Below are 21,866 nucleotides of genomic sequence, written 5' to 3'. Positions count from 1 at the left end.
CTCTGTTGTGATGTATAATGTGTGTGTTCTCCACAGAACTCCTCTGCTCCCTCAGCTGAAGATGTCGACCCTGAGGTAAGACACATGTCAACTCTGACACTCCTGTGCTGTCTACTACGCTGTCTCTGAACTGTCTACGTGCTGTCTACGTGCTGTCTACGTGCTGTCTTCTGAGCTGTCTTCTGAGCTGTCTTCTGAGCTGTCTTCTGAGCTGTCTTCTGAGCTGTCTTCTGAGCTGTCTTCTGAGCTGTCTTCTGGGCTGTCTTCTGAGCTGTTTCTGAGCTGTCTTCTGAGCTGTCTACTGGGCTGTCTACTGGGCTGTCTACTGAGCTGTCTACTGGGCTGTCTACTGGGCTGTCTACTGGGCTGTCTACTGAGCTGTCTCTGTGCTGTCTCTGTGCTGTCTCTGTGCTGTCTACTGAGCTGTCTACTGGGCTGTCTCTGGGCTGTCTACTACGCTGTCTCTGAACTGTCTACGTGCTGTCTTCTGAGCTGTCTTCTGAGCTGTCTTCTGAGCTGTCTTCACAGGCTGTCTTCTGAGCTGTCTACTGGGCTGTCTACTGAGCTGTCTACTGAGCTGTCTACTAGCTGTCTACTGAGCTGTCTACTGGCTGTCTCTGAGGCTGTCTACTGAGCTGTCTACTGAGCTGTCTCTGAGCTGTCTCTGAGCTGTCTCCTGAGCTGTCTCCTGAGCTGTCTCCTGAGCTGTCTACTGAGCTGTCTACTGAGCTGTCTCTGAGCTGTCTCCTGAGCTGTCTCCTGAGCTGTCTCCTGAGCTGTCTCCTGGGCTGTCTCCTGAGCTGTCTCCTGAGCTGTCTCTGGGCTGTCTCTGAGCTGTCTCTGAGCTGTCTCCTGAGCTGTCTCTGAGCTGTCTCTGAGCTGTCTCTGAGCTGTCTTCTGAGCTGTCTCCTGAGCTGTCTCCTGAGCTGTCTACTGAGCTGTCTACTGGCTGTCTACTGAGGCTGTCTACTGGCTGTCTCTGAGCTGTCTACTGGGCTGTCTACTGCTGTCTCCTGAGCTGTCTCTGAGCTGTCTCCTGAGCTGTCTCCTGAGCTGTCTCCTGAGCTGTCTACTGAGCTGTCTACTGAGCTGTCTCCTGAGCTGTCTCCTGGGCTGTCTCCTGAGCTGTCTTCTGAGCTGTCTCCTGAGCTGTCTCCTGAGCTGTCTCCTGAGCTGTCTCTGAGCTGTCTCCTGAGCTGTCTCCTGAGCTGTCTCTGAGCTGTCTAGAATTAAGTCTAATTTGATACAGTTACAGTTACAGCTCCGACTACTATAGTGTAAATGAACTATATACTGGGGTGAGTTTCCCAGAAACATAAAGGTGATTACCCAGATCACTGGTTGTCCATTGCTCACCTATGGATGTATGATCTTACTGCTGAAGACCATCTTTATGTGTTTGGGAAACTGGTCCCAGGTCAGTATGTCTAGTCATGTTTTGGTTGAGAGGACATTCCTGAACTATAATGGTCTTCTCTCCAGCTGGCTCGCTACCTGAACAGAGCATTGCTGGGAGAAGAAACAGGAAGAGGCACGCAAGAGTCCCACCCCGTCTGCCCCTGCCCCGTACCATTGGCTACTGAGCCCCTGCCAATCAGCCAGCCCCAGCCAGTGGAAACGGTCGCACCCTCCCAGCACAAGTCGTCATGGCCCCGCCTCCAGTCAACATAGTGGAGGTTAGTTGTACACTGCTGTGTTATGAGAGATGGAAGACAAATGGATTTTCTCATTTGTTCAGGTGAAAATTCATGCATAGCAGCAGAGATTGAAGTAGATTTAGATTAGAAATGACTACATGCTCTGTCATTAGCTGTTTGTTCCTGCTGAATGACTTTCCCTCCTCTCCTTTCTCTTCCTCCCCGTCTTTCCTTTCTCCTCTCCTCTTCCTCCCCCGTCCTCCCTTTTTCCTCTCCTCTTCCTCCCTTTCTCCTCTCTTCCTCCCCCGTCCTCCCTTTCTCCTCTCCTCTTCCTCCCTTTCTCCTCTCCTCTTCCTCCCTTTCTCCTCTCCTCTTCCTCCCCCGTCCTCCCTTTCTCCTCTCCTCTTCCTCCCTTTCTCCTCTCCTCTTCCTCCCCGTCCTCCCTTTCTCCTCTCCTCTTCCCCTTTCTCCTCTCCTCTTCCTCCTCCCTTTCTCCTCTCCTCTTCCTCCCTTTCTCCTCTCCCCTCTCCTCTCCCCCGTCCTCCCTTCTCCTCTCCTCTTCCTCCCCTTTCTCCTCTCCTCTTCCTCCTTTCTCCTCTCCTCTTCTCCCCCCGTCCTCCCTTCCCTCTTCCTCCCTTTCTCCTCTCCTCTTCCTCCCCTCTCCTCCCTTTCTCCTCTCCTCCCTCTCCTCTCCCTCCCTTCCTCCCTCTTCTCCTCTCCCCTCTCCTCTCCTCTCCCCTTCCTCCCTCTCCTCTCTCCTCTCCTCCCTCTCTCCTCTCCTCTTCCTCCCCCTCTCCTCTCCTCTTCCTCCCTTTCTCCTCTCCCCTCTCCTCTCCCCTCCTCCCTTTCTCCTTCCTCCCTCTCCTCTTCCTCCCTCTCCCTCTCCTCTTCCTCCCTTTCTCCTCTCCTCTTCCTCCCTTTCTCCTCTTCCCTCCCTTTCTCCTCTCCTCTCCCTCCCCCGTCCTCCCTTTCTCCTCCTCCTCCTCCCTTTCTCCTCTCCCTCTCCCTCCCCCGTCCTCCCTTTCTCCCTCTTCTCCTCTTCCTCCTTTCTCCTCCCTCCCCCGTCCTCCCTTTCTCCTCCCTCCTTTCTCCTCTCTTCCTCCCTCTCCTCCCTCTCCTCTCCTCTCCTCTCTCCTCCCTCCCTCTCTCCTCTCCTCTTCCTCCCTTTCTCCTCTCCCCTCTCTCTCCTCTCCCTCTTCCTCCCTTTCTCCTCTCCCCCCCTCTCCTCTCCCCCGTCCTCCCTTTCTCCTCCCCTCTCTCCCTCCCTCTCCTCCCTCTTCCTCCCTTCCTCCCTCTCCTCCTCTTCCTCCCTCTCTCCCCTCTCCCCCCGTCCTCCCCTCTCCTCTCCTCTTCCTCTTTCTCCTCTCCTCCCTCCCTCTCTCCTTTCTCCTCCCCTCTCCCCTCCCTCCTTTCTCCTCTCCCCCTCTCCCTCTCCCCTCTCTTCCCCCTCCCCTCTCCCCTCCTCTCCCTCCCCTCCCTCCCTTCTCCTCTCCTCTTCCTCCCTTTCTCTCTCCTCTCCTCCTCTCCCTCCCTTTCCTCCTCTCCCTCCTCTCTTCTCCTCCCTTTCTCCTCTCCTCTTCCTCCCTTTCTCCCTCTCCCTCTTCCTCCCTTCCTCTCCCTTCCCTCCCTCCTTCTCCCTTTCTCCCCTCTCCTCTTCCTCCTTTCCCTCCCCTCTCCTCCTCTCCCCTCTCCTCTTCCTCCCTCCCTTCCTCCCTCTCCTCTCCTCTCCTCTCCCTCGTCCTCCCTTTCTCCCCTCCCTCTCCCCTCTCCCCCGTCCTCCCTTTCTCCTCTCCCTCTCCCTCTCCTCTCTTCCTCCCTTTCTCCCCTCCCTCTCCTCTCCCCCGTCCTCCCTCTCCTCTCCCCTCTCCCTCTCCCCTCTCCTCTTCCCCTCCTCCCTTTCTCCCCTCTCCCTCTCCCCTTCCTCCTCTCCCCTCTCCTCTCCCCGTCCTCCCTTTCTCCTCTCCTCTCCCTCCCCTCCCTCTCCCCTCCCTCCCTCCCCTCTCCTCTTCCTCCCTTTCTCCCCTCCCCTCTCCTCTCCCCCACCCCCAGCAGCAGTATCAGAACGGTGAGTCGGAGGAGAACCACGATGCGTTCCTGAAGGCTCTGCAGAACGCGGTCACCACCTTCCTGAACCGTATGAAGAGTAACCACATGCGCGGTCGCAGCATCACCAACGACAGCGCCGTGCTCTCCCTCTTCCAGTCCATCAACACCATGCACCCCCAGCTACTGGACATCCTCAATCAGCTGGACGAGAAGAGACGTGAGTTAGGGGGGAGATTTGGTTCTGAGTGTGTGTGGGGGGTGGTTCTGAGTGTGTGTGGGGTGGTTCTGAGTGTGTGTGTGGGGGTGGTTCTGAGTGTGTGTGGGGGGGGTGGTTCTGAGTGTGTGTGGGGGGGTGGTTCTGAGTGTGTGGGGGGTGGTTCTGAGTGTGTGTGGGGGGTGGTTCTGAGTGTGTGTGGGGGTGGTTCTGAGTGTGTGTGGGGGTGGTTCTGAGTGTGTGTGTGGGGGTGGTTCTGAGTGTGTGTGGGGGGGGTGGTTCTGAGTGTGTGTGGGGGGTGGTTCTGAGTGTGTGTGGGGGTGGTTCTGAGTGTGTGGGGGGGTGGTTCTGAGTGTGTGTGGGGGGTGGTTCTGAGTGTGTGTGGGGGTGGTGGTTCTGTGTGTGTGTGGGGGGGTGGTGGTTCTGTGTGTGTGTGTGGGGGGTGGTTCTGAGTGTGTGTGTGGGGGGTGGTTCTGAGTGTGTGTGGGGGTGGGGTGGTTCTGAGTGTGTGGGGGGGTTCTGAGTGTGTGTGTGTGGGGGGGTGGTTCTGAGTGTGTGTGGGGGGTGGTTCAGAGTGGTTCTGTGTGTGTGGGGGGGTTCTGAGTGTGGGGGGTTCAGAGTGTGTGTGGTGGGGGTGGTTCTGAGTGTGTGTGGTGGGGGGTGGTTCTGAGTGTGTGGGGGGTGGTTCAGAGTGTGTGTGGGGGTGGTTCAGAGTGTGTGTGGGGGTGGTTCTGAGTGTGTGTGGGGGTGGTTCTGTGTGTGTGGGGGGTGGTTCTGTGTGTGTGTGGGGGGTTCTGTGTGTGTGTGGGGGTGGTTCTGTGTGTGTGTGTGGGGGGTGGTTCTGAGTGTGTGTAGGGGGTGGTTCTGAGTGGTTCTGTGTGTGTGTGGGGGGTGGTTCTGTGTGTGTGTGACTTTGTTTCAGTGTGGGGGTGGTTCTGTGTGTGTGGGGGGGTGGTTCTGTGTGTGTGACTTTGTTTCAGTGTGTCTGTGTGGGGGTGGTTCTGTGTGTGTGTGTGTGGGGGGTGGTTCAGAGTGTGTGTGGGGGTGGTTCAGAGTGTGTGGGGGGTGGTTCAGAGTGTGGGGGGTGGTTCAGAGTGTGTGTGGGGGGTGGTTCTGAGTGTGTGTGGGGGGTGGTTCTGAGTGTGTGTGGGGGTGGTTCTGAGTGTGTGTGGGGGGGTGGTTCTGTGTGTGTGTGACTGTGGTTCTGTGTGTGTGTGGGGGGGGGTGGTTCTGTGTGTGTGTGGGGGGTGGTTCTGTGTGTGTGTGGGGGGTGGTTCTGTGTGTGTGGGGGGTGGTTCTGTGTGTGTGTGTGTGGGGGGTGGTTCTGTGTGTGTGTGGGGGGTGGTTCTGTGTGTGTGGGGGGTGGTTCTGTGTGTGTGGGGGGGTTCTGTGTGTGTGTGTGGGGGGGTTCTGTGGGGGGTTCTGTGTGTGTGTGACTTTGTTTCAGTGTGTGTGTGTGTGGGGGGTGGTTCTGTGTGTCTGGGGGGTGGTTCTGTGTGTGTGTGTGACTTTGTTTCAGTGTGTGTGTGTGGGGGGGGGTGGTTCTGTGTGTGTGTGACTTTGTTTCAGTGTGTGTGTGTGGGGGTGGTTCTGTGTGTGTGTGACTTTGTTTCAGTGTGTGGGGGTGGTGGTTCTGTGTGTGTGTGACTTTGTTTCAGTGTGTGGGGGGGTGGTTCTGTGTGTGTGTGACTTTGTTTCAGTGTGTGGGGGGTGGTTCTGTGTGTCTGGGGGGGGTTCTGTGTGTGTCTGGGGGTGGGGGGTTCTGTGTGTGTGTGACTTTGTTTCAGTGTGTGTGTGTGGGGGTGGTTCTGTGTGTGTGTGACTTTGTTTCAGTGTGTGTGTGGGGGGTGATTCTGTGTGTGTGTGTGACTTTTTGTTTCAGTGTGTGTGTGTGGGGGGTGGTTCTGTGTGTGTGTGACTTTGTTTCAGTGTGGTTCTGAGTGTGTTTCAGTGTGTGGTTCTGAGTGTGTTTCAGTGTGGTTCTGAGTGTGTTTCAGTGTGTGTGTGGGGGGAGTGGTTCTGAGTGTGTTTCAGTGTGTGTGGGGGGGGAGTGGTTCTGAGTGTGTTTCAGTGTGGTTATGTAAAGCTGGGATTCAATCTGATCGTGCTTTGTCTGCAATGCATGTTTTAATAACTACGTTCCCATGTTTGTGGAGACCACATTCACTGTAAACAATATGTCTCAATCAGGAATATCCTATACATGGCATGTTGTCCAAATCTGTGATTGGATTCAATCCCGGCCTCACTCTTACTCAAACCGTGAGCGTGTCTGTCTGCTTGTTGGTTTACCATGTTTGTTGTCTTGGTCCTGTACCGTTTAACCACTAACTAAACATCTCCATGTCTGTCTGCCAGTGTATTACGAGGGTCTGCAGGACAAGCTGGCCCAGGTGCGTGATGCGAGAGCCGCTCTGAACGCCCTACGAGACGAGCACAGAGAGAAGCTGCGTCGTGCTGCCGAGGAGGCGGAGAGACAGAGACAGATCCAGCTGGCCCAGAAACTAGAGATCATGAGACAGAAGAAACAGGTGACAGAACTGGGGAACAACGGGGCTGGGAGTCTGTTTAGGAGGGGTGCTGTGTTATAGATAATAACAGGACTGGGAGTCTGTTTAGGAGGGGTGCTGTGTTATAGATAATAACAGGACTGGGAGTCTGTTTAGGAGGGGTGCTGTGTTATAGATAATAACAGGGCTGGGAGTCTGTTTAGGAGGGGTGCTGTGTTATAGATAATGACAGGCTGGGAGTCTGTTTAGGAGGGGTGCTGTGTTATAGATAATAACAGGACTGGGAGTCTGTTTAGGAGGGGTGCTGTGTTATAGATAATAACAGGACTGGGAGTCTGTTTAGGAGGGGTGCTATGTTATAGATAATAACAGGACTGGGAGTCTGTTTAGGAGGGGTGCTGTGTTATAGATAATAACAGGACTGGGAGTCTGTTTAGGAGAGGTGCTGTGTTATAGATAATAACAGGACTGGGAGTCTGTTTAGGAGAGGTGCTATGTTATAGATAATAACAGGACTGGGAGTCTGTTTAGGAGGGGTGCTGTGTTATAGATAATAACAGGGCTGGGAGTCTGTTTAGGAGGGGTGCTGTGTTATAGATAATGACAGGCTGGGAGTCTGTTTAGGAGGGGTGCTGTGTTATAGATAATAACAGGACTGGGAGTCTGTTTAGGAGAGGTGCTATGTTATAGATAATAACAGGACTGGGAGTCTGTTTAGGAGGGGTGCTGTGTTATAGATAATAACAGGGCTGGGAGTCTGTTTAGGAGGGGTGCTGTGTTATAGATAATGACAGGCTGGGAGTCTGTTTAGGAGGGGTGCTGTGTTATAGATAATAACAGGGCTGGGAGTCTGTTTAGGAGGGGTGCTGTGTTATAGATAATGACAGGCTGGGAGTCTGTTTAGGAGGGGTGCTGTGTTATAGATAATAACAGGGCTGGGAGTCTGTTTAGGAGAGGTGCTGTGTTATAGATAATAACAGGGCTGGGAGTCTGTTTAGGAGAGGTGCTGTGTTATAGATAATAACAGGGCTGGGAGTCTGTTTAGGAGAGGTGCTGTGTTATAGATAATAACAGGGCTGGGAGTCTGTTTAGAGAGGTGCTGTGTTATAGATAATAACAGGACTGGGAGTCTGTTTAGGAGAGGTGCTGTGTTATAGATAATAACAGGACTGGGAGTCTGTTTAGGAGAGGTGCTGTGTTATAGATAATAACAGGACTGGGAGTCTGTTTAGGAGGGGTGCTGTGTTATAGATAATAACAGGGCTGGGAGTCTGTTTAGGAGAGGTGCTGTGTTATAGATAATAACAGGGCTGGGAGTCTGTTTAGGAGCGGTGCTGTGTTATAGATAATAACAGGGCTGGGAGTCTGTTTAGGAGGGGTGCTGTGTTATAGATAATAACAGGACTGGGAGTCTGTTTAGGAGGGGTGCTGTGTTATAGATAATAACAGGACTGGGAGTCTGTTTAGGAGGGGTGCTGTGTTATAGATAATAACAGGACTGGGAGTCTGTTTAGGAGGGGTGCTGTGTTATAGATAATAACAGGACTGGGAGTCTGTTTAGGAGGGGTGCTGTGTTATAGATAATAACAGGACTGGGAGTCTGTTTAGGAGGGGTGCTGTGTTATAGATAATAACAGGACTGGGAGTCTGTTTAGGAGGGGTGCTGTGTTATAGATAATAACAGGGCTGGGAGTCTGTTTAGGAGGGGTGCTGTGTTATAGATAATAACAGGACTGGGAGTCTGTTTAGGAGAGGTGCTGTGTTATAGATAATAACAGGACTGGGAGTCTGTTTAGGAGGGGTGCTATGTTATAGATAATAACAGGACTGGGAGTCTGTTTAGGAGGGGTGCTGTGTTATAGATAATAACAGGGCTGGGAGTCTGTTTAGGAGGGGTGCTGTGTTATAGATAATGACAGGCTGGGAGTCTGTTTAGGAGGGGTGCTGTGTTATAGATAATAACAGGACTGGGAGTCTGTTTAGGAGAGGTGCTGTGTTATAGATAATAACAGGACTGGGAGTCTGTTTAGGAGAGGTGCTATGTTATAGATAATAACAGGACTGGGAGTCTGTTTAGGAGGGGTGCTGTGTTATAGATAATAACAGGACTGGGAGTCTGTTTAGGAGAGGTGCTGTGTTATAGATAATAACAGGACTGGGAGTCTGTTTAGGAGAGGTGCTATGTTATAGATAATAACAGGACTGGGAGTCTGTTTAGGAGGGGTGCTGTGTTATAGATAATAACAGGGCTGGGAGTCTGTTTAGGAGGGGTGCTGTGTTATAGATAATGACAGGCTGGGAGTCTGTTTAGGAGGGGTGCTGTGTTATAGATAATAACAGGACTGGGAGTCTGTTTAGGAGAGGTGCTATGTTATAGATAATAACAGGACTGGGAGTCTGTTTAGGAGGGGTGCTGTGTTATAGATAATAACAGGGCTGGGAGTCTGTTTAGAGGGGTGCTGTGTTATAGATAATGACAGGCTGGGAGTCTGTTTAGGAGGGTGCTGTGTTATAGATAATAACAGGGCTGGGAGTCTGTTTAGGAGGGGTGCTGTGTTATAGATAATGACAGGCTGGGAGTCTGTTTAGGAGGGGTGCTGTGTTATAGATAATAACAGGGCTGGGAGTCTGTTTAGGAGAGGTGCTGTGTTATAGATAATAACAGGGCTGGGAGTCTGTTTAGGAGAGGTGCTGTGTTATAGATAATAACAGGGCTGGGAGTCTGTTTAGGAGAGGTGCTGTGTTATAGATAATAACAGGGCTGGGAGTCTGTTTAGGAGGGGTGCTGTGTTATAGATAATAACAGGACTGGGAGTCTGTTTAGGAGGGGTGCTGTGTTATAGATAATAACAGGACTGGGAGTCTGTTTAGGAGGGGTGCTGTGTTATAGATAATAACAGGACTGGGAGTCTGTTTAGGAGGGGTGCTGTGTTATAGATAATAACAGGACTGGGCGTCTGTTTAGGAGGGGTGCTGTGTTATAGATAATAACAGGACTGGGAGTCTGTTTAGGAGGGGTGCTGTGTTATAGATAATAACAGGACTGGGAGTCTGTTTAGGAGGGGTGCTGTGTTATAGATAATAACAGGACTGGGAGTCTGTTTAGGAGGGGTGCTGTGTTATAGATAATAACAGGGCTGGGAGTCTGTTTAGAGAGGTGCTGTGTTATAGATAATAACAGGACTGGGAGTCTGTTTAGGAGGGGTGCTGTGTTATAGATAATAACAGGACTGGGAGTCTGTTTAGGAGGGGTGCTGTGTTATAGATAATAACAGGGCTGGGAGTCTGTTTAGGAGGGGTGCTGTGTTATAGATAATAACATGGCTGGGAGTCTGTTTAGGAGGGGTGCTGTGTTATAGATAATAACAGGGCTGGGAGTCTGTTTAGGAGAGGTGCTGTGTTATAGATAATAACAGGACTGGGAGTCTGTTTAGGAGGGGTGCTGTGTTATAGATAATAACAGGACTGGGAGTCTGTTTAGGAGGGGTGCTGTGTTATAGATAATAACAGGTGATAGACTGGGGAACAACGGGGCTGGGAGTCTGTTTAGGAGAGGTGCTGTGTTATAGATAATAACAGGACTGGGAGTCTGTTTAGGAGGGGTGCTGTGTTATAGATAATAACAGGACTGGGAGTCTGTTTAGGAGGGGTGCTGTGTTATAGATAATAACAGGGCTGGGAGTCTGTTTAGGAGGGGTGCTGTGTTATAGATAATAACAGGGCTGGGAGTCTGTTTAGGAGGGGTGCTGTGTTATAGATAATAACAGGGCTGGGAGTCTGTTTAGGAGGGGTGCTGTGTTATAGATAATAACAGGGCTGGGAGTCTGTTTAGGAGGGGTGCTGTGTTATAGATAATAACAGGACTGGGAGTCTGTTTAGGAGGGGTGCTGTGTTATAGATAATAACAGGGCTGGGAGTCTGTTTAGGAGGGGTGCTGTGTTATAGATAATAACAGGGCTGGGAGATTTCCTTGTTATTCACATGATGAGGTATGGGTTGTTCTGTAGAGATGCAGCTTCAGCCTGTTAGGTGGTAGATGGTGTCTGATGTGGTGTCTGATGTGGTTACTGTGTTTCAGGAGTACCTCGAGATGCAGCATGAGCCTGTTAGGTGGTATATGGTGTCTGATGTGGTGTCTGATATGGTGTCTGATGTGGTGACTGTGTTTCAGGAGTACCTAGAGATGCAGCGTCAGCCTGTTAGGTGGTATATGGTGTCTGATGTGGTGTCTGATATGGTGTCTGATGTGGTGACTGTGTTTCAGGAGTACCTCGAGATGCAGCATGAGCCTGTTAGGTGGTATATGGTGTCTGATGTGGTGTCTGATATGGTGTCTGATGTGGTGACTGTGTTTCAGGAGTACCTAGAGATGCAGCGTCAGCTGGCCATCCAGCGGCTCCAGGAGCAGGAGAAGGAGAGACAGATGAGGCTGGAGCAACAGAAACACACCATCCAGATGAGAGCCCAGATGCCTGCCTTCCCCATGTCCTACCCACAGGTAGACACTATACTATACCCTACCCACAGGTAGACACTATACTATACCCTCCCCACAGGTAGACACTATACTATACCCTCCCCACAGGTAGACACTACACTACCCTACCCACAGGTAGACACTATACTATACCCTACCCACAGGTAGACACTATACTATACCCTACCCACAGGTAGACACTATACTATACCCTACCCACAGGTAGACACTATACTATACCCACAGGTAGACACTATACTATACCCACAGGTAGACACTATACTATACCCACAGGTAGACACTATACTATACCCACAGGTAGACACTATACTATACCCTACCCACAGGTAGACACTATACTATACCCTACCCACAGGTAGACACTATACTATACCCTACCCACAGGTAGACACTATACTACCCTACCCACAGGTAGACACTATACCCTACCCACAGGTAGACACTATACTATACCCTACCCACAGGTAGACACTATACTATACCCTACCCACAGGTAGACACTATACTATACCCTACCCACAGGTAGACACTATACTATACCCTACCCACAGGTAGACACTATACTATACCCTACCCACAGGTAGACACTATACCCTACCCACAGGTAGACACTATACTATACCCTACCCACAGGTAGACACTATACTATACCCTACCCACAGGTAGACACTATACCCTACCCACAGGTAGACACTATACTATACCCTACCCACAGGTAGACACTATACTATACCATGCTCACAGGTAGACACTATACTATACCCTACCCACAGGTAGACACTATACTATACCCTACCCACAGGTAGACACTATACTATACCATGCCCACAGGTAGACACTATACTATACCCTACCCACAGGTAGACACTATACTATACCCTACCCACAGGTAGACACTATACTATACCCTACCCACAGGTAGACACTATACTATACCCTACCCACAGGTAGACACTACACTACCCTACCCACAGGTAGACACTACACTACCCTACCCACAGGTAGACACTACACTACCCTACCCACAGGTAGACACTACACTACCCTACCCACAGGTAGACACTATACTATACCCTCCCCACAGGTAGACACTATACTACCCTACCCACAGGTAGACACTATACTATACCCTCCCCACAGGTAGACACTATACTACCCTACCCACAGGTAGACACTATACTATACCCTACCCACAGGTAGACACTATACTACCCTACCCACAGGTAGACACTACACTACCCTACCCACAGGTAGACACTATACTACCCTACCCACAGGTAGACACTATACTATACCCTACCCACAGGTAGACACTATACTATACCCACAGGTAGACACTATACTACCCTACCCACAGGTAGACACTATACTATACCCTCCCCACAGGTAGACACTATACTACCCTACCCACAGGTAGACACTATACCCTACCCACAGGTAGACACTATACTATACCCTACCCACAGGTAGACACTATACTATACCCTACCCACAGGTAGACACTATACTATACCCTACCCACAGGTAGACACTATACTATACCATGCTCACAGGTAGACACTATACTATACCCTACCCACAGGTAGACACTATACTATACCCTACCCACAGGTAGACACTATACTATACCATGCCCACAGGTAGACACTATACTATACCCTACCCACAGGTAGACACTATACTATACCCTACCCACAGGTAGACACTATACTATACCATGCCCACAGGTAGACACTATACTATACCCTACCCACAGGTAGACACTATACTATACCCTACCCACAGGTAGACACTATACCATGCTCACAGGTTAGAGGCCTTCTCTGGCCGGCACACGGGGAGGCCTTCTCTCTGGCCGGCACACGGGGAGGCCTTCTCTCTGGCCGGCACACGGTGTGAGGCCTTCTCTGGCCGGCACACGGGGTGAGGCCTTCTCTGGCCGGCACACGGGGAGGCCTTCTCTCTGGCCGGCACACAGTGTGAGGCCTTCTCTGGCCGGCACACGGTGTGAGGCCTTCTCTCTGGCCGGCACACGGGGTGAGGCCTTCTCTGGCCGGCACACGGGGGGAGACCTTCTCTCTGGCCGGCACACGGGGGAGGCCCTCTCTGGCCGGCACACGGGGAGGCCTTCTCTCTGGCCGGCACACGGGGGAGGCCTTCTCTCTGGCCGGCACACGGGGGAGGCCTTCTCTCTGGCCGGCACACGGGGAGGCCTTCTCTCTGGCCGGCACACGGGGGAGGCCTTCTCTCTGGCCGGCACACGGGGGAGGCCTTCTCTCTGGCCGGCACACGGGGAGGCCTTCTCTCTGGCCGGCACACGGGGAGGCCTTCTCTCTGGCCGGCACACGGGGAGGCCTTCTCTGGCCGGCACACGGGGGAGGCCTTCTCTCTGGCCGGCACACGGGGTGAGGCCTTCTCTCTGGCCGGCACACGGGGAGGCCTTCTCTGGCCGGCACACGGGGTGAGGCCTTCTCTCTGGCCGGCACACTGGGTGAGGCCTTCTCTCTGGCCGGCACACGGGGAGTTAGTCTTCAAGCAGATCCTTGGGGAAGACGTATCACGACACTGTTAGTCTACAGAGGTTCTGTGTAAATGGTTGCTGCAGGAGTTTCACCTGGTGGCTGTTCTTTTGTCCAGCTCTTGTGTAAATTCCTCTCCTTTTCACCCTAGATGCAGTCTTTGCCCCCCAACGTGGCAGGAGGGGTGGTGTACGGGCAGCCGGGGGGACCCCCCAGTTACCCAGGCACCTTTAGCCCCTCAGGGTCAGTGGAGGGGTCGCCCATGCACAACGTCTACATGAACCAGCCTGGACCAGGACAGTACCAGGCCATGCCTCCAGGTTAGTACAGACCCCAATGAGTCAAATGTTCATGTCATGGTAGTTAGTCTGGGGGCCAGCATGGTAGTTAGTCTGGGGGCCAGCATGGTAGTTAGTCTGGGGGCCAGCATGGTAGTTAGTCTAGGGGCCAGCATGTCTTGTTGAATAGCATGGTAGTTAGTCTAGGGGCCAGCATGGTAGTTAGTCTGGGGGCCAGCATGGTAGTTAGTCTAGGGGCCAGCATGTCTTGTTGAATAGCATGGTAGTTAGTCTAGGGGCCAGCATGGTAGTTAGTCTGGGGGCCAGCATGGTAGTTAGTCTAGGGGCCAGCATGTCTAGTTGAATAGCATGGTAGTTAGTCTAGGGGCCAGGATGGTAGTTAGTCTGGGGGCCAGCATGGTAGTTAGTCTAGGGGCCAGCATGTCTAGTTGAATAGCATGGTAGTTAGTCTAGGGGCCAGCATGGTAGTTAGTCTAGGGGCCAGCATTTCTAGTTGAATAGCATGGTAGTTAGCCTAGGGGCCAGGATGGTAGTTAGTCTGGGGGCCAGCATGGTAGTTAGTCTAGGGGCCAGCATGTCTAGTTGAATAGCATGGTAGTTAGTCTAGGGGCCAGCATGGTAGTTAGTCTAGGGGCCAGCATGTCTTATTGAATAGCATGATAGTTAGCCTAGGGGCCAGCATTTCTAGTTGAATAGCATGGTAGTTAGCCTGGGGACCAGCATGTCTAGTTGAATAGCATGGTAGTTAGTCTAGGGGCCAGCATGTCTAGTTGAATAGCATGGTAGTTAGCCTAGGGGCCAGCATGTCTAGTTGAATAGCATGGTAGTTAGCCTGGGGACCAGCATGTCTAGTTGAATAGCATGGTAGTTAGCCTGGGGACCAGCATGTCTAGTTGAATAGCATGTTAGTTAGTCTAGGGGCCAGCATGTCTTGTTGAATAGCATGGTAGTTAGCCTGGGGACCAGCATGTCTAGTTGAATAGCATGGTAGTTAGCCTGGGGACCAGCATGTCTAGTTGAATAGCATGTTAGTTAGTCTAGGGGCCAGCATGTCTTGTTGAATAGCATGGTAGTTAGCCTAGGGGCCAGCATGTCTAGTTGAATAGCATGTTAGTTAGTCTAGGGGCCAGCATGTCTAGTTGAATAGCATGGTAGTTAGTCTAGGGGCCAGCATGTCTAGTTGAATAGCATGGTAGTTAGTCTGGGGGCCAGCATGGTAGTTAGTCTAGGGGCCAGCATGTCTTATTGAATAGCATGATAGTTAGCCTAGGGGCCAGCATTTCTAGTTGAATAGCATGGTAGTTAGCCTGGGGACCAGCATGTCTAGTTGAATAGCATGGTAGTTAGTCTAGGGGCCAGCATGGTAGTTAGCCTAGGGACCAGCATTTCTAGTTGAATAGCATGGTACTTAGTCTAGGGGCCAGCATGGTAGTTAGTCTAGGGGCCAGCATGTCTAGTTGAATAGCATGGTAGTTAGTCTGGGGGCCAGCATGTCTAGTGGAATAGCATGGTAGTTAGTCTGGGGGCCAGCATGTCTAGTTGAATAGCATGGTAGTTAGTCTAGGGGCCAGCATGGTAGTTAGTCTAGGGGCCAGCATGTCTAGTTGAATAGCATGGTAGTTAGTCTAGGGGCCAGCATGTCTAGTGGAATAGCATGGTAGTTAGTCTAGGGGCCAGCATGGTAGTTTCTGTATGGACCTGGCTTTGTGCTCTTGTCATGCTGAAACAGGAAAGGGCCTTCCCAAACTGTTGCCACCATTATTCCTCCTTCACTAAACTTCCTCCTTCATGACCGTTGGCGCTCTCCATTGGACCTGTTATCATTCTCCTGGTATCCTCCAACCCCATTGAGCGTGGTGATCTTAGTCTTGTGTGCGGCTGCTCGGCCATGGAAACCCATTTCATGTTATTGTGCTGACGTTGCTTCCAGAGGCAGTTTGGAACTCGGTCGTGAGTCTTGCAATCGAGGACAGATGATTTTTACGTGCTTCAGCACTCAGCTTTCCCTTTTCTGTGAGCTTGATGCTCCTAGACGTTTCCACTTCACAATAACAGCACTTACAGTTGACTGGAAAGGTGGCATCCTATGACGGTGCCACGTTGAAAGTCACTGAGCTCTTCAGTACGGGCCATTCTACTGCCAATGTTTGTCTATGGAGATTGCATGGCTGTGTGCTAGATTTTTATACACCTGTCAGCAGTGGGTGTGGCTGAAATAGATGAATCCACTAATTTGAAGGGGTGTCCACATACTTCTGTATATATTGTGTACATTGACCTTCTATAACGTGACTATCCTGTGTTTGCCTCCCTGCTCCAGACCCCAACATGTACATGTACCAGCCTGCAGGAACCAATGGGCAGCCTGCACCCCCTGGCCAGGCCCCGCCCACTACTAGCCCCGCCTACTCTAACTACCAGCCCACACCCACACAGGGATACCAGGTGAGAACAGAGGGGGAAGGTCATGCCTGTTACAATACTATTGGTGTTCAAATGGAAACGTGCTCGTGGACTTCCTCATGCTGAGTTTGTCGTCAAGGTAACTAGGTTTCCTCCTTAATGTGAACCACATGATGTAATGCCTGATGTCCCAATGAGAGGCTCAGAAATACACTATCAGATCAAATCAGATGCTGTTTGTCACATGAGCCCTTAACCAACAGGTGTAGAGACCTTACAGTGAAATGCTTATTTAAAGCCCTTAACCAACAGGTGTAGAGACCTTACAGTGAAATGCTTATTTAAAGCCCTTAACCAACAGGTGTAGAGACCTTACAGTGAAATGCTTACTGACAAGCCCTTAACCAACAGGTGTAGAGACCTTACAGTGAAATGCTTACTTACAAGCCCTTAACCAACAGGTGTAGAGACCTTACAGTGAGATGCTTATTTAAAGCCCTTAACCAACAGGTGTAGAGACCTTACAGTGAAATGCTTACTGACAAGCCCTTAACCAACAGGTGTAGAGACCTCACAGTGAAATGCTTATTTAAAGCCCTTAACCAACAGGTGTAGAGACCTTACAGTGAAATGCTTATTTAAAGCCCTTAACCAACAGGTGTAGAGACCTTACAGTGAAATGCTTACTGACAAGCCCTTAACCAACAGGTGTAGAGACCTTACAGTGAAATGCTTACTGACAAGCCCTTAACCAACAGGTGTAGAGACCTTACAGTGAAATGCTTACTGACAAGCCCTTAACCAACAGGTGTAGAGACCTCACAGTGAAATGCTTATTTAAAGCCCTTAACCAACAGGTGTAGAGACCTTACAGTGAAATGCTTATTTAAAGCCCTTAACCAACAGGTGTAGAGACCTTACAGTGAGATGCTTACTGACAAGCCCTTAACCAACAGGTGTAGAGACCTTACAGTGAGATGCTTACTTACAAGCCCTTAACCAACAGGTGTAGAGACCTTACAGTGAAATGCTTACTGACAAGCCCTTAACCAACAGGTGTAGAGACCTCACAGTGAAATGCTTACTGACAAGCCCTTAACCAACAGGTGTAGAGACCTTACAGTGAGATGCTTATTTAAAGCCCTTAACCAACAGGTGTAGAGACCTTACAGTGAAATGCTTATTTAAAGCCCTTAACCAACAGGTGTAGAGACCTTACAGTGAAATGCTTATTTAAAGCCCTTAACCAACAGGTGTAGAGACCTTACAGTGAAATGCTTACTGACAAGCCCTTAACCAACAGGTGTAGAGACCTTACAGTGAAATGCTTATTTAAAGCCCTTAACCAACAGGTGTAGAGACCTTACAGTGAAATGCTTACTGACAAGCCCTTAACCAACAGGTGTAGAGACCTTACAGTGAAATGCTTACTGACAAGCCCTTAACCAACAGGTGTAGAGACCTTACAGTGAAATGCTTACTGACAAGCCCTTAACCAACAGGTGTAGAGACCTCACAGTGAAATGCTTACTGACAAGCCCTTAACCAACAGGTGTAGAGACCTTACAGTGAAATGCTTACTGACAAGCCCTTAACCAACAGGTGTAGAGACCTTACAGTGAAATGCTTACTGACAAGCCCTTAACCAACAGGTGTAGAGACCTTACAGTGAGATGCTTACTGACAAGCCCTTAACCAACAGGTGTAGAGACCTTACAGTGAAATGCTTACTGACAAGCCCTTAACCAACAGGTGTAGAGACCTTACAGTGAGATGCTTATTTAAAGCCCTTAACCAACAGGTGTAGAGACCTTACAGTGAAATGCTTACTGACAAGCCCTTAACCAACAGGTGTAGAGACCTTACAGTGAAATGCTTATTTACAAGCCCTTAACCAACAGGTGTAGAGACCTTACAGTGAGATGCTTATTGACAAGCATTATTCCTCCTTCACTAAACTTCCTCCTTCATGACAGTTGGCACTCTCCATTGGGACCTGGTGCTCCGGTACCACTGACCTGGACTCCTTTTAAAATGGGCTTCAGGTTTCATGTCCCTCTTTCATTTTGTGTCCCGGTCCTCATTGACTTTCCAAAGCTCCTCCTCCTCCTCCTCTTCCTCCTCCTCCTCCTTATTTAGCATCATAATGTGATGATGTTTATAAAGGGAGTCAAGCTCAACGTGGCTCCTCGTCCTCCTCTTCCTCCTCCTCCTCCTTATTTAGCATCATAATGTGATGATGTTTATAAAGGGAGTCAAAGCTCAACGTGGCTCCTCTTCTTCCTCCTCCTCCTCTTCTTCCTCCTCCTCCTCCTTATTTAGCATCATAATGTGATGATGTTTATAAAGGGAGTCAAAGGCTCCTCCTCCTCCTCCTCCTCTTCCTCCTCCTCCTCCTTATTTAGCATCATAATGTGATGATGTTTATAAAGGGAGTCAAAGCTCAACGTGGCTCCTCCTCCTCTTCCTCCTCCTTCCTTATTTAGCATCATAATGTGATGATGTTTATAAAGGGAGTCAAAGCTCAACGTGGCTCCTCCTCCTCGTCCTCCTCTTCCTCCTCCTCCTCATTTAGCATCATAATGTGATGATGTTTATAAAGGGAGTCAAAGCTCAACGTGGCTCCTCGTCCTCTTCCTCGTCCTCCTTATTTAGCATCATAATGTGATGATGTTTATAAAGGGAGTCCAAGCTCAACGTGGCTCCTCCTCCTCCTCCTCCTCCCTCCTTATTTAGCATCATAATGTGATGATGTTTATGAAGGGAGTCAAGCGGCTCATGACTAGTGGTTATAATCTATTATAACCACATGATAATACATTCTACATTGTAGGCTTTAAATCATCTGTTAGCGACGTCTGTAATGTTAATGTTTTCTTGTCATCGGTCTCAGCAGAACGTGGTGTCCCAGGCCCAGTCTCTGCCCCCCATGTCCCAGCCTCCTCCCACTAACGGTATGTCCTACGTGGCCTACCCTCCACCCTACGCCATGCAGAGTATGATGGCAGCCCTACCTGGGCAGGACCCCAACATGCCCCCACAACAACCCTACATGCAGGGCCCAGGACAACAGCCCATGTACCAACAGGTAGGAGTTCTTGGTTTCTCTCTTCCCCCTCTCTTCCTCTCTCTCCCTCCGCTCTTCTTCTCTCTCTTCTTCCTCTCTCTCTCCTTTCTTCCCCTCTCTCTCCTCTCTTCCTCTCTCTCTCTCTCCCTCCCCCTCTCTCTTCCTCTCTCCCTCTTTCTCCCTCCTCTCTCTCGCCCTCTTCCCTTCCTCTCTCTATCTCTTTCTCTCTCCCTCTCTCCCTCTCTCTCTCTCTCTCTCTCTCTCTCTGCATAGTGTTGCCTGTCTATGGGGACTTCTGATTCTGTATGTCAGAGGCTTGTTTGTTCTATGTGTTATGTAGTGGGAGTTGCAGTGAGGGATTGATGGTAATCTCATCTCTCTCACACTACTTCTGTCTCTCTCTGTGTAGATGGCTCCCCCTGGTGGCCCCCAGCAGCAGGTTCAGCAGCAGCAGCAGCCTCCGCAGGTCCATCCAGGCAGCGAGGCACAGCTCATCTCCTTCGACTGATCCATCCACCTGGCTAGCTCAGCTTAACATTACCACCTGCTGCTGGCAGGGTTCAACACACTACACCCTCTCTCTTCTCTTCTGTCCTCACCTCTCTTCTCCTCTTCTCTCCTCACCTCTCTCCTCTTCTCTCCTCACCTCTCTCCTCTTCTCTCCTCACCTCTCTCCTCTTCTGTCCTCACCTCTCTCCTCACCTCTCTCCTCTTCTGTCCTCACCTCTCTTCTCCTCTTCTCTCCTCACCTCTCTCCTCTTCTGTCCTCACCTCTCTCCTCACCTCTCTTCTCCTCTTCTGTCCTCACCTCTTTCCTCACCTCTCTTCTCCTCTTCTGTCCTCACCTCTTTCCTCACCTCTCTCCTCTTCTGTCCTCACCTCTCTCCTCACCTCTCCTCTTCTGTCCTCACCTCTCTTCTCCTCTTCTCTCCTCACCTCTCTCCTCTTCTGTCCTCACCTCTCTCCTCACCTCTCTTCTCCTCTTCTGTCCTCACCTCTCTCCTCCTCTTCTGTCCTCACCTCTCTCTGTATCTCTGTTCTCACCTCTCTCTGTATCTCTGTCCTCACCTCTCTCTGTCCTCACCTCTCTCTGTCTCTCTGTCCTCACCTCTCTCTGTCCTCACCTCTCTGTCCTCACCTCTCTCTGTATCTCTCTCTCTCTCTGTCCTCACCTCTCTCTGTATCTCTCTCTCTCTCTGTCCTCACCTCTCTCTGTATCTCTCTCTGTCCTCACCTCTCTCTGTCCTCACCTCTCTCTGTCCTCACCTCTCTCTGTCCTCACCTCTCTCTGTCCTCACCTCTCTCTGTCCTCACCTCTCTCTGTCCTCACCTCTCTCTGTCCTCACCTCTCTCTGTCCTCACCTCTCTCTGTCCTCACCTCTCTCTGTCCTCACCTCTCTCTGTCCTCACCTCTCTCTGTCCTCACCTCTCTCTGTATCTCTCTCTCTCTCTCTGTCTCTCTGTCCTCACCTCTCTCTGTCTCTCACCTCTCTCTGTCCTCACCTCTCTGTCCTCACCTCTCTCTGTCCTCACCTCTCTGTCCTCACCTCTCTCTGTCCTCACCTCTCTCTGTCCTCACCTCTCTCTGTCTGTCCTCACCTCTCTCTCTGTCCTCACCTCTCTCTCTGTCCTCACCTCTCTCTGTCCTCACCTCTCTCTGTCCTCACCTCTCTCTGTCTCTCTCTCTCTCTGTCCTCACCTCTCTCTGTCCTCACCTCTCTCTGTCCTCACCTCTCTCTGTATCTATCTCTCTCTCTGATAATGTATGTAGTCTTTCTCTTCTGAAACTAATATCTGAATATCATCTAGTCAGTGGTATAATAAAGGAACAAATCAAATATGACAGGAATCAATGGAATCTAAGACAAGACCATAACCATCCTTTCTCATATTTGTATAAGCTCGTTTGCATGTTAAAGTCGTTATTTCCATGGACATGTCAGGTGTTACAGCAGTAACTGTTCTGGAGTCATATTGTGGTGATTGGACATGTCAGGTGTTACAGCAGTAACTGTTCTGGAGTCATATTGTGGTGATTGGACATGTTTCATACTGCCTGCTTGGTTGACAGGGGCTGTGAGAGTTAATGGAGAGATGAGTGAAGGAAAGATGTCGGACGGAGCACAGAAAAGCACCTCTAACAGGTTCCAGGGTTCTAGTGAGAGTGTCAGAGACACACAGAGATCATTTTAAAGTATAGATGGGTTGTCTTATGTTGCCACGGCTTGGTAGTGTTTTTCACTAAAGCTTTTTGATTTGATGATTGAGAACATGGGAGAAAGGAAGTACCTTTTTTATTAGGTTTTACACTTCTGATATGAAGATATCTTCTCACCAATCAGACTGGCTGAGGGGAAGAAGTATGGGACTACAATAGAACACGTACATCCAGTGTGGAACTACAATTCCCAATATTCACAGCTCCAGAGACCGATTACCACCATCTCTCTCTCAAGGTGTCCCGTGTCACAACTGTTGACATAATGGGTCTCTCCCAACAACTCCATTAACCACAATGCCTTGCATCACACTCCAGAAGGAACTAGTGTGAATATAACGTAAGATTACAAATGTAGTTCCATTGCCAAATATTAACTAGCAGTTATCCAGAGGGTTGCAGTCAGGTCTATATGGCTGTTTACACAGGCAGTCCCATTCTGATCTTTTGACCAA

The 21,866-nt window shown here is 50.4% G+C and overlaps 1 protein-coding gene and 2 long non-coding RNA genes across 26 annotated transcripts; 2 read left to right on the top strand and 1 right to left on the bottom strand.

Moving 5' to 3' along the window:
- The first annotated feature begins 1,579 nt into the window (after positions 1–1,579).
- Positions 1,580–20,566, top strand: LOC127921280 (hepatocyte growth factor-regulated tyrosine kinase substrate-like). Of its 2 annotated transcripts, none has more exons than XM_052505013.1 (8): positions 1,580–1,676; positions 3,687–3,900; positions 6,256–6,428; positions 10,765–10,905; positions 13,576–13,744; positions 16,044–16,168; positions 19,023–19,214; positions 19,603–20,566. In XM_052505013.1, the coding sequence occupies exons 1-8, from the start codon at positions 1,647–1,649 to the stop codon at positions 19,699–19,701; spliced, it is 1,143 nt and encodes a 380-aa protein (XP_052360973.1). In that variant the 5' UTR covers positions 1,580–1,646; the 3' UTR covers positions 19,702–20,566. The 2 variants fall into 2 exon arrangements, with proteins under 2 accessions (XP_052360973.1, XP_052360972.1); XM_052505012.1 differs by having other exon boundaries at positions 19,020–19,214.
- On the top strand, positions 6,657–8,264 carry LOC127921283 (uncharacterized). The gene is made up of 3 exons (XR_008108612.1): positions 6,657–6,896; positions 7,504–7,644; positions 8,162–8,264. It is a non-coding gene; the product is annotated as an uncharacterized LOC127921283 (long non-coding RNA).
- Positions 16,180–18,479, bottom strand: LOC127921281 (uncharacterized). Of its 23 annotated transcripts, none has more exons than XR_008108602.1 (5): positions 17,889–18,479; positions 17,440–17,488; positions 17,093–17,389; positions 16,647–17,042; positions 16,180–16,597 (listed from the first exon to the last, which is right to left on the bottom strand). It is a non-coding gene; the product is annotated as an uncharacterized LOC127921281 (long non-coding RNA). The 23 variants fall into 23 exon arrangements; XR_008108604.1 differs by lacking the exon at positions 17,889–18,479 and adding an exon at positions 17,639–17,705; XR_008108600.1 differs by lacking the exon at positions 17,889–18,479 and having other exon boundaries at positions 16,180–16,497; positions 16,548–16,597; positions 17,440–17,520.
- Positions 20,567–21,866: the final 1,300 nt, after the last annotated feature.

The sequence above is a fragment of the Oncorhynchus keta genome, unplaced genomic scaffold (genome assembly GCF_023373465.1).
Source record: "Oncorhynchus keta strain PuntledgeMale-10-30-2019 unplaced genomic scaffold, Oket_V2 Un_contig_218_pilon_pilon, whole genome shotgun sequence".
Classification (NCBI taxonomy): Eukaryota; Metazoa; Chordata; class Actinopteri; order Salmoniformes; family Salmonidae; genus Oncorhynchus; species Oncorhynchus keta.
This window is presented reverse-complemented; position numbering and strand designations above follow the sequence as displayed.

Bases quoted from the DNA above. Each gene is read 5' to 3' on its own strand.
- LOC127921280 (XM_052505012.1), top strand. From the start codon at position 1,647: ATGGCCCCGCCTCCAGTCAACATAGTGGAG. The intron at 16,169-19,019 runs GTGAGAACAGAG...CATCGGTCTCAG, and splicing joins CACCCACACAGGGATACCAG to CAGAACGTGGTGTCCCAGGC. The intron at 19,215-19,602 runs GTAGGAGTTCTT...CTCTCTGTGTAG, and splicing joins AACAGCCCATGTACCAACAG to ATGGCTCCCCCTGGTGGCCC.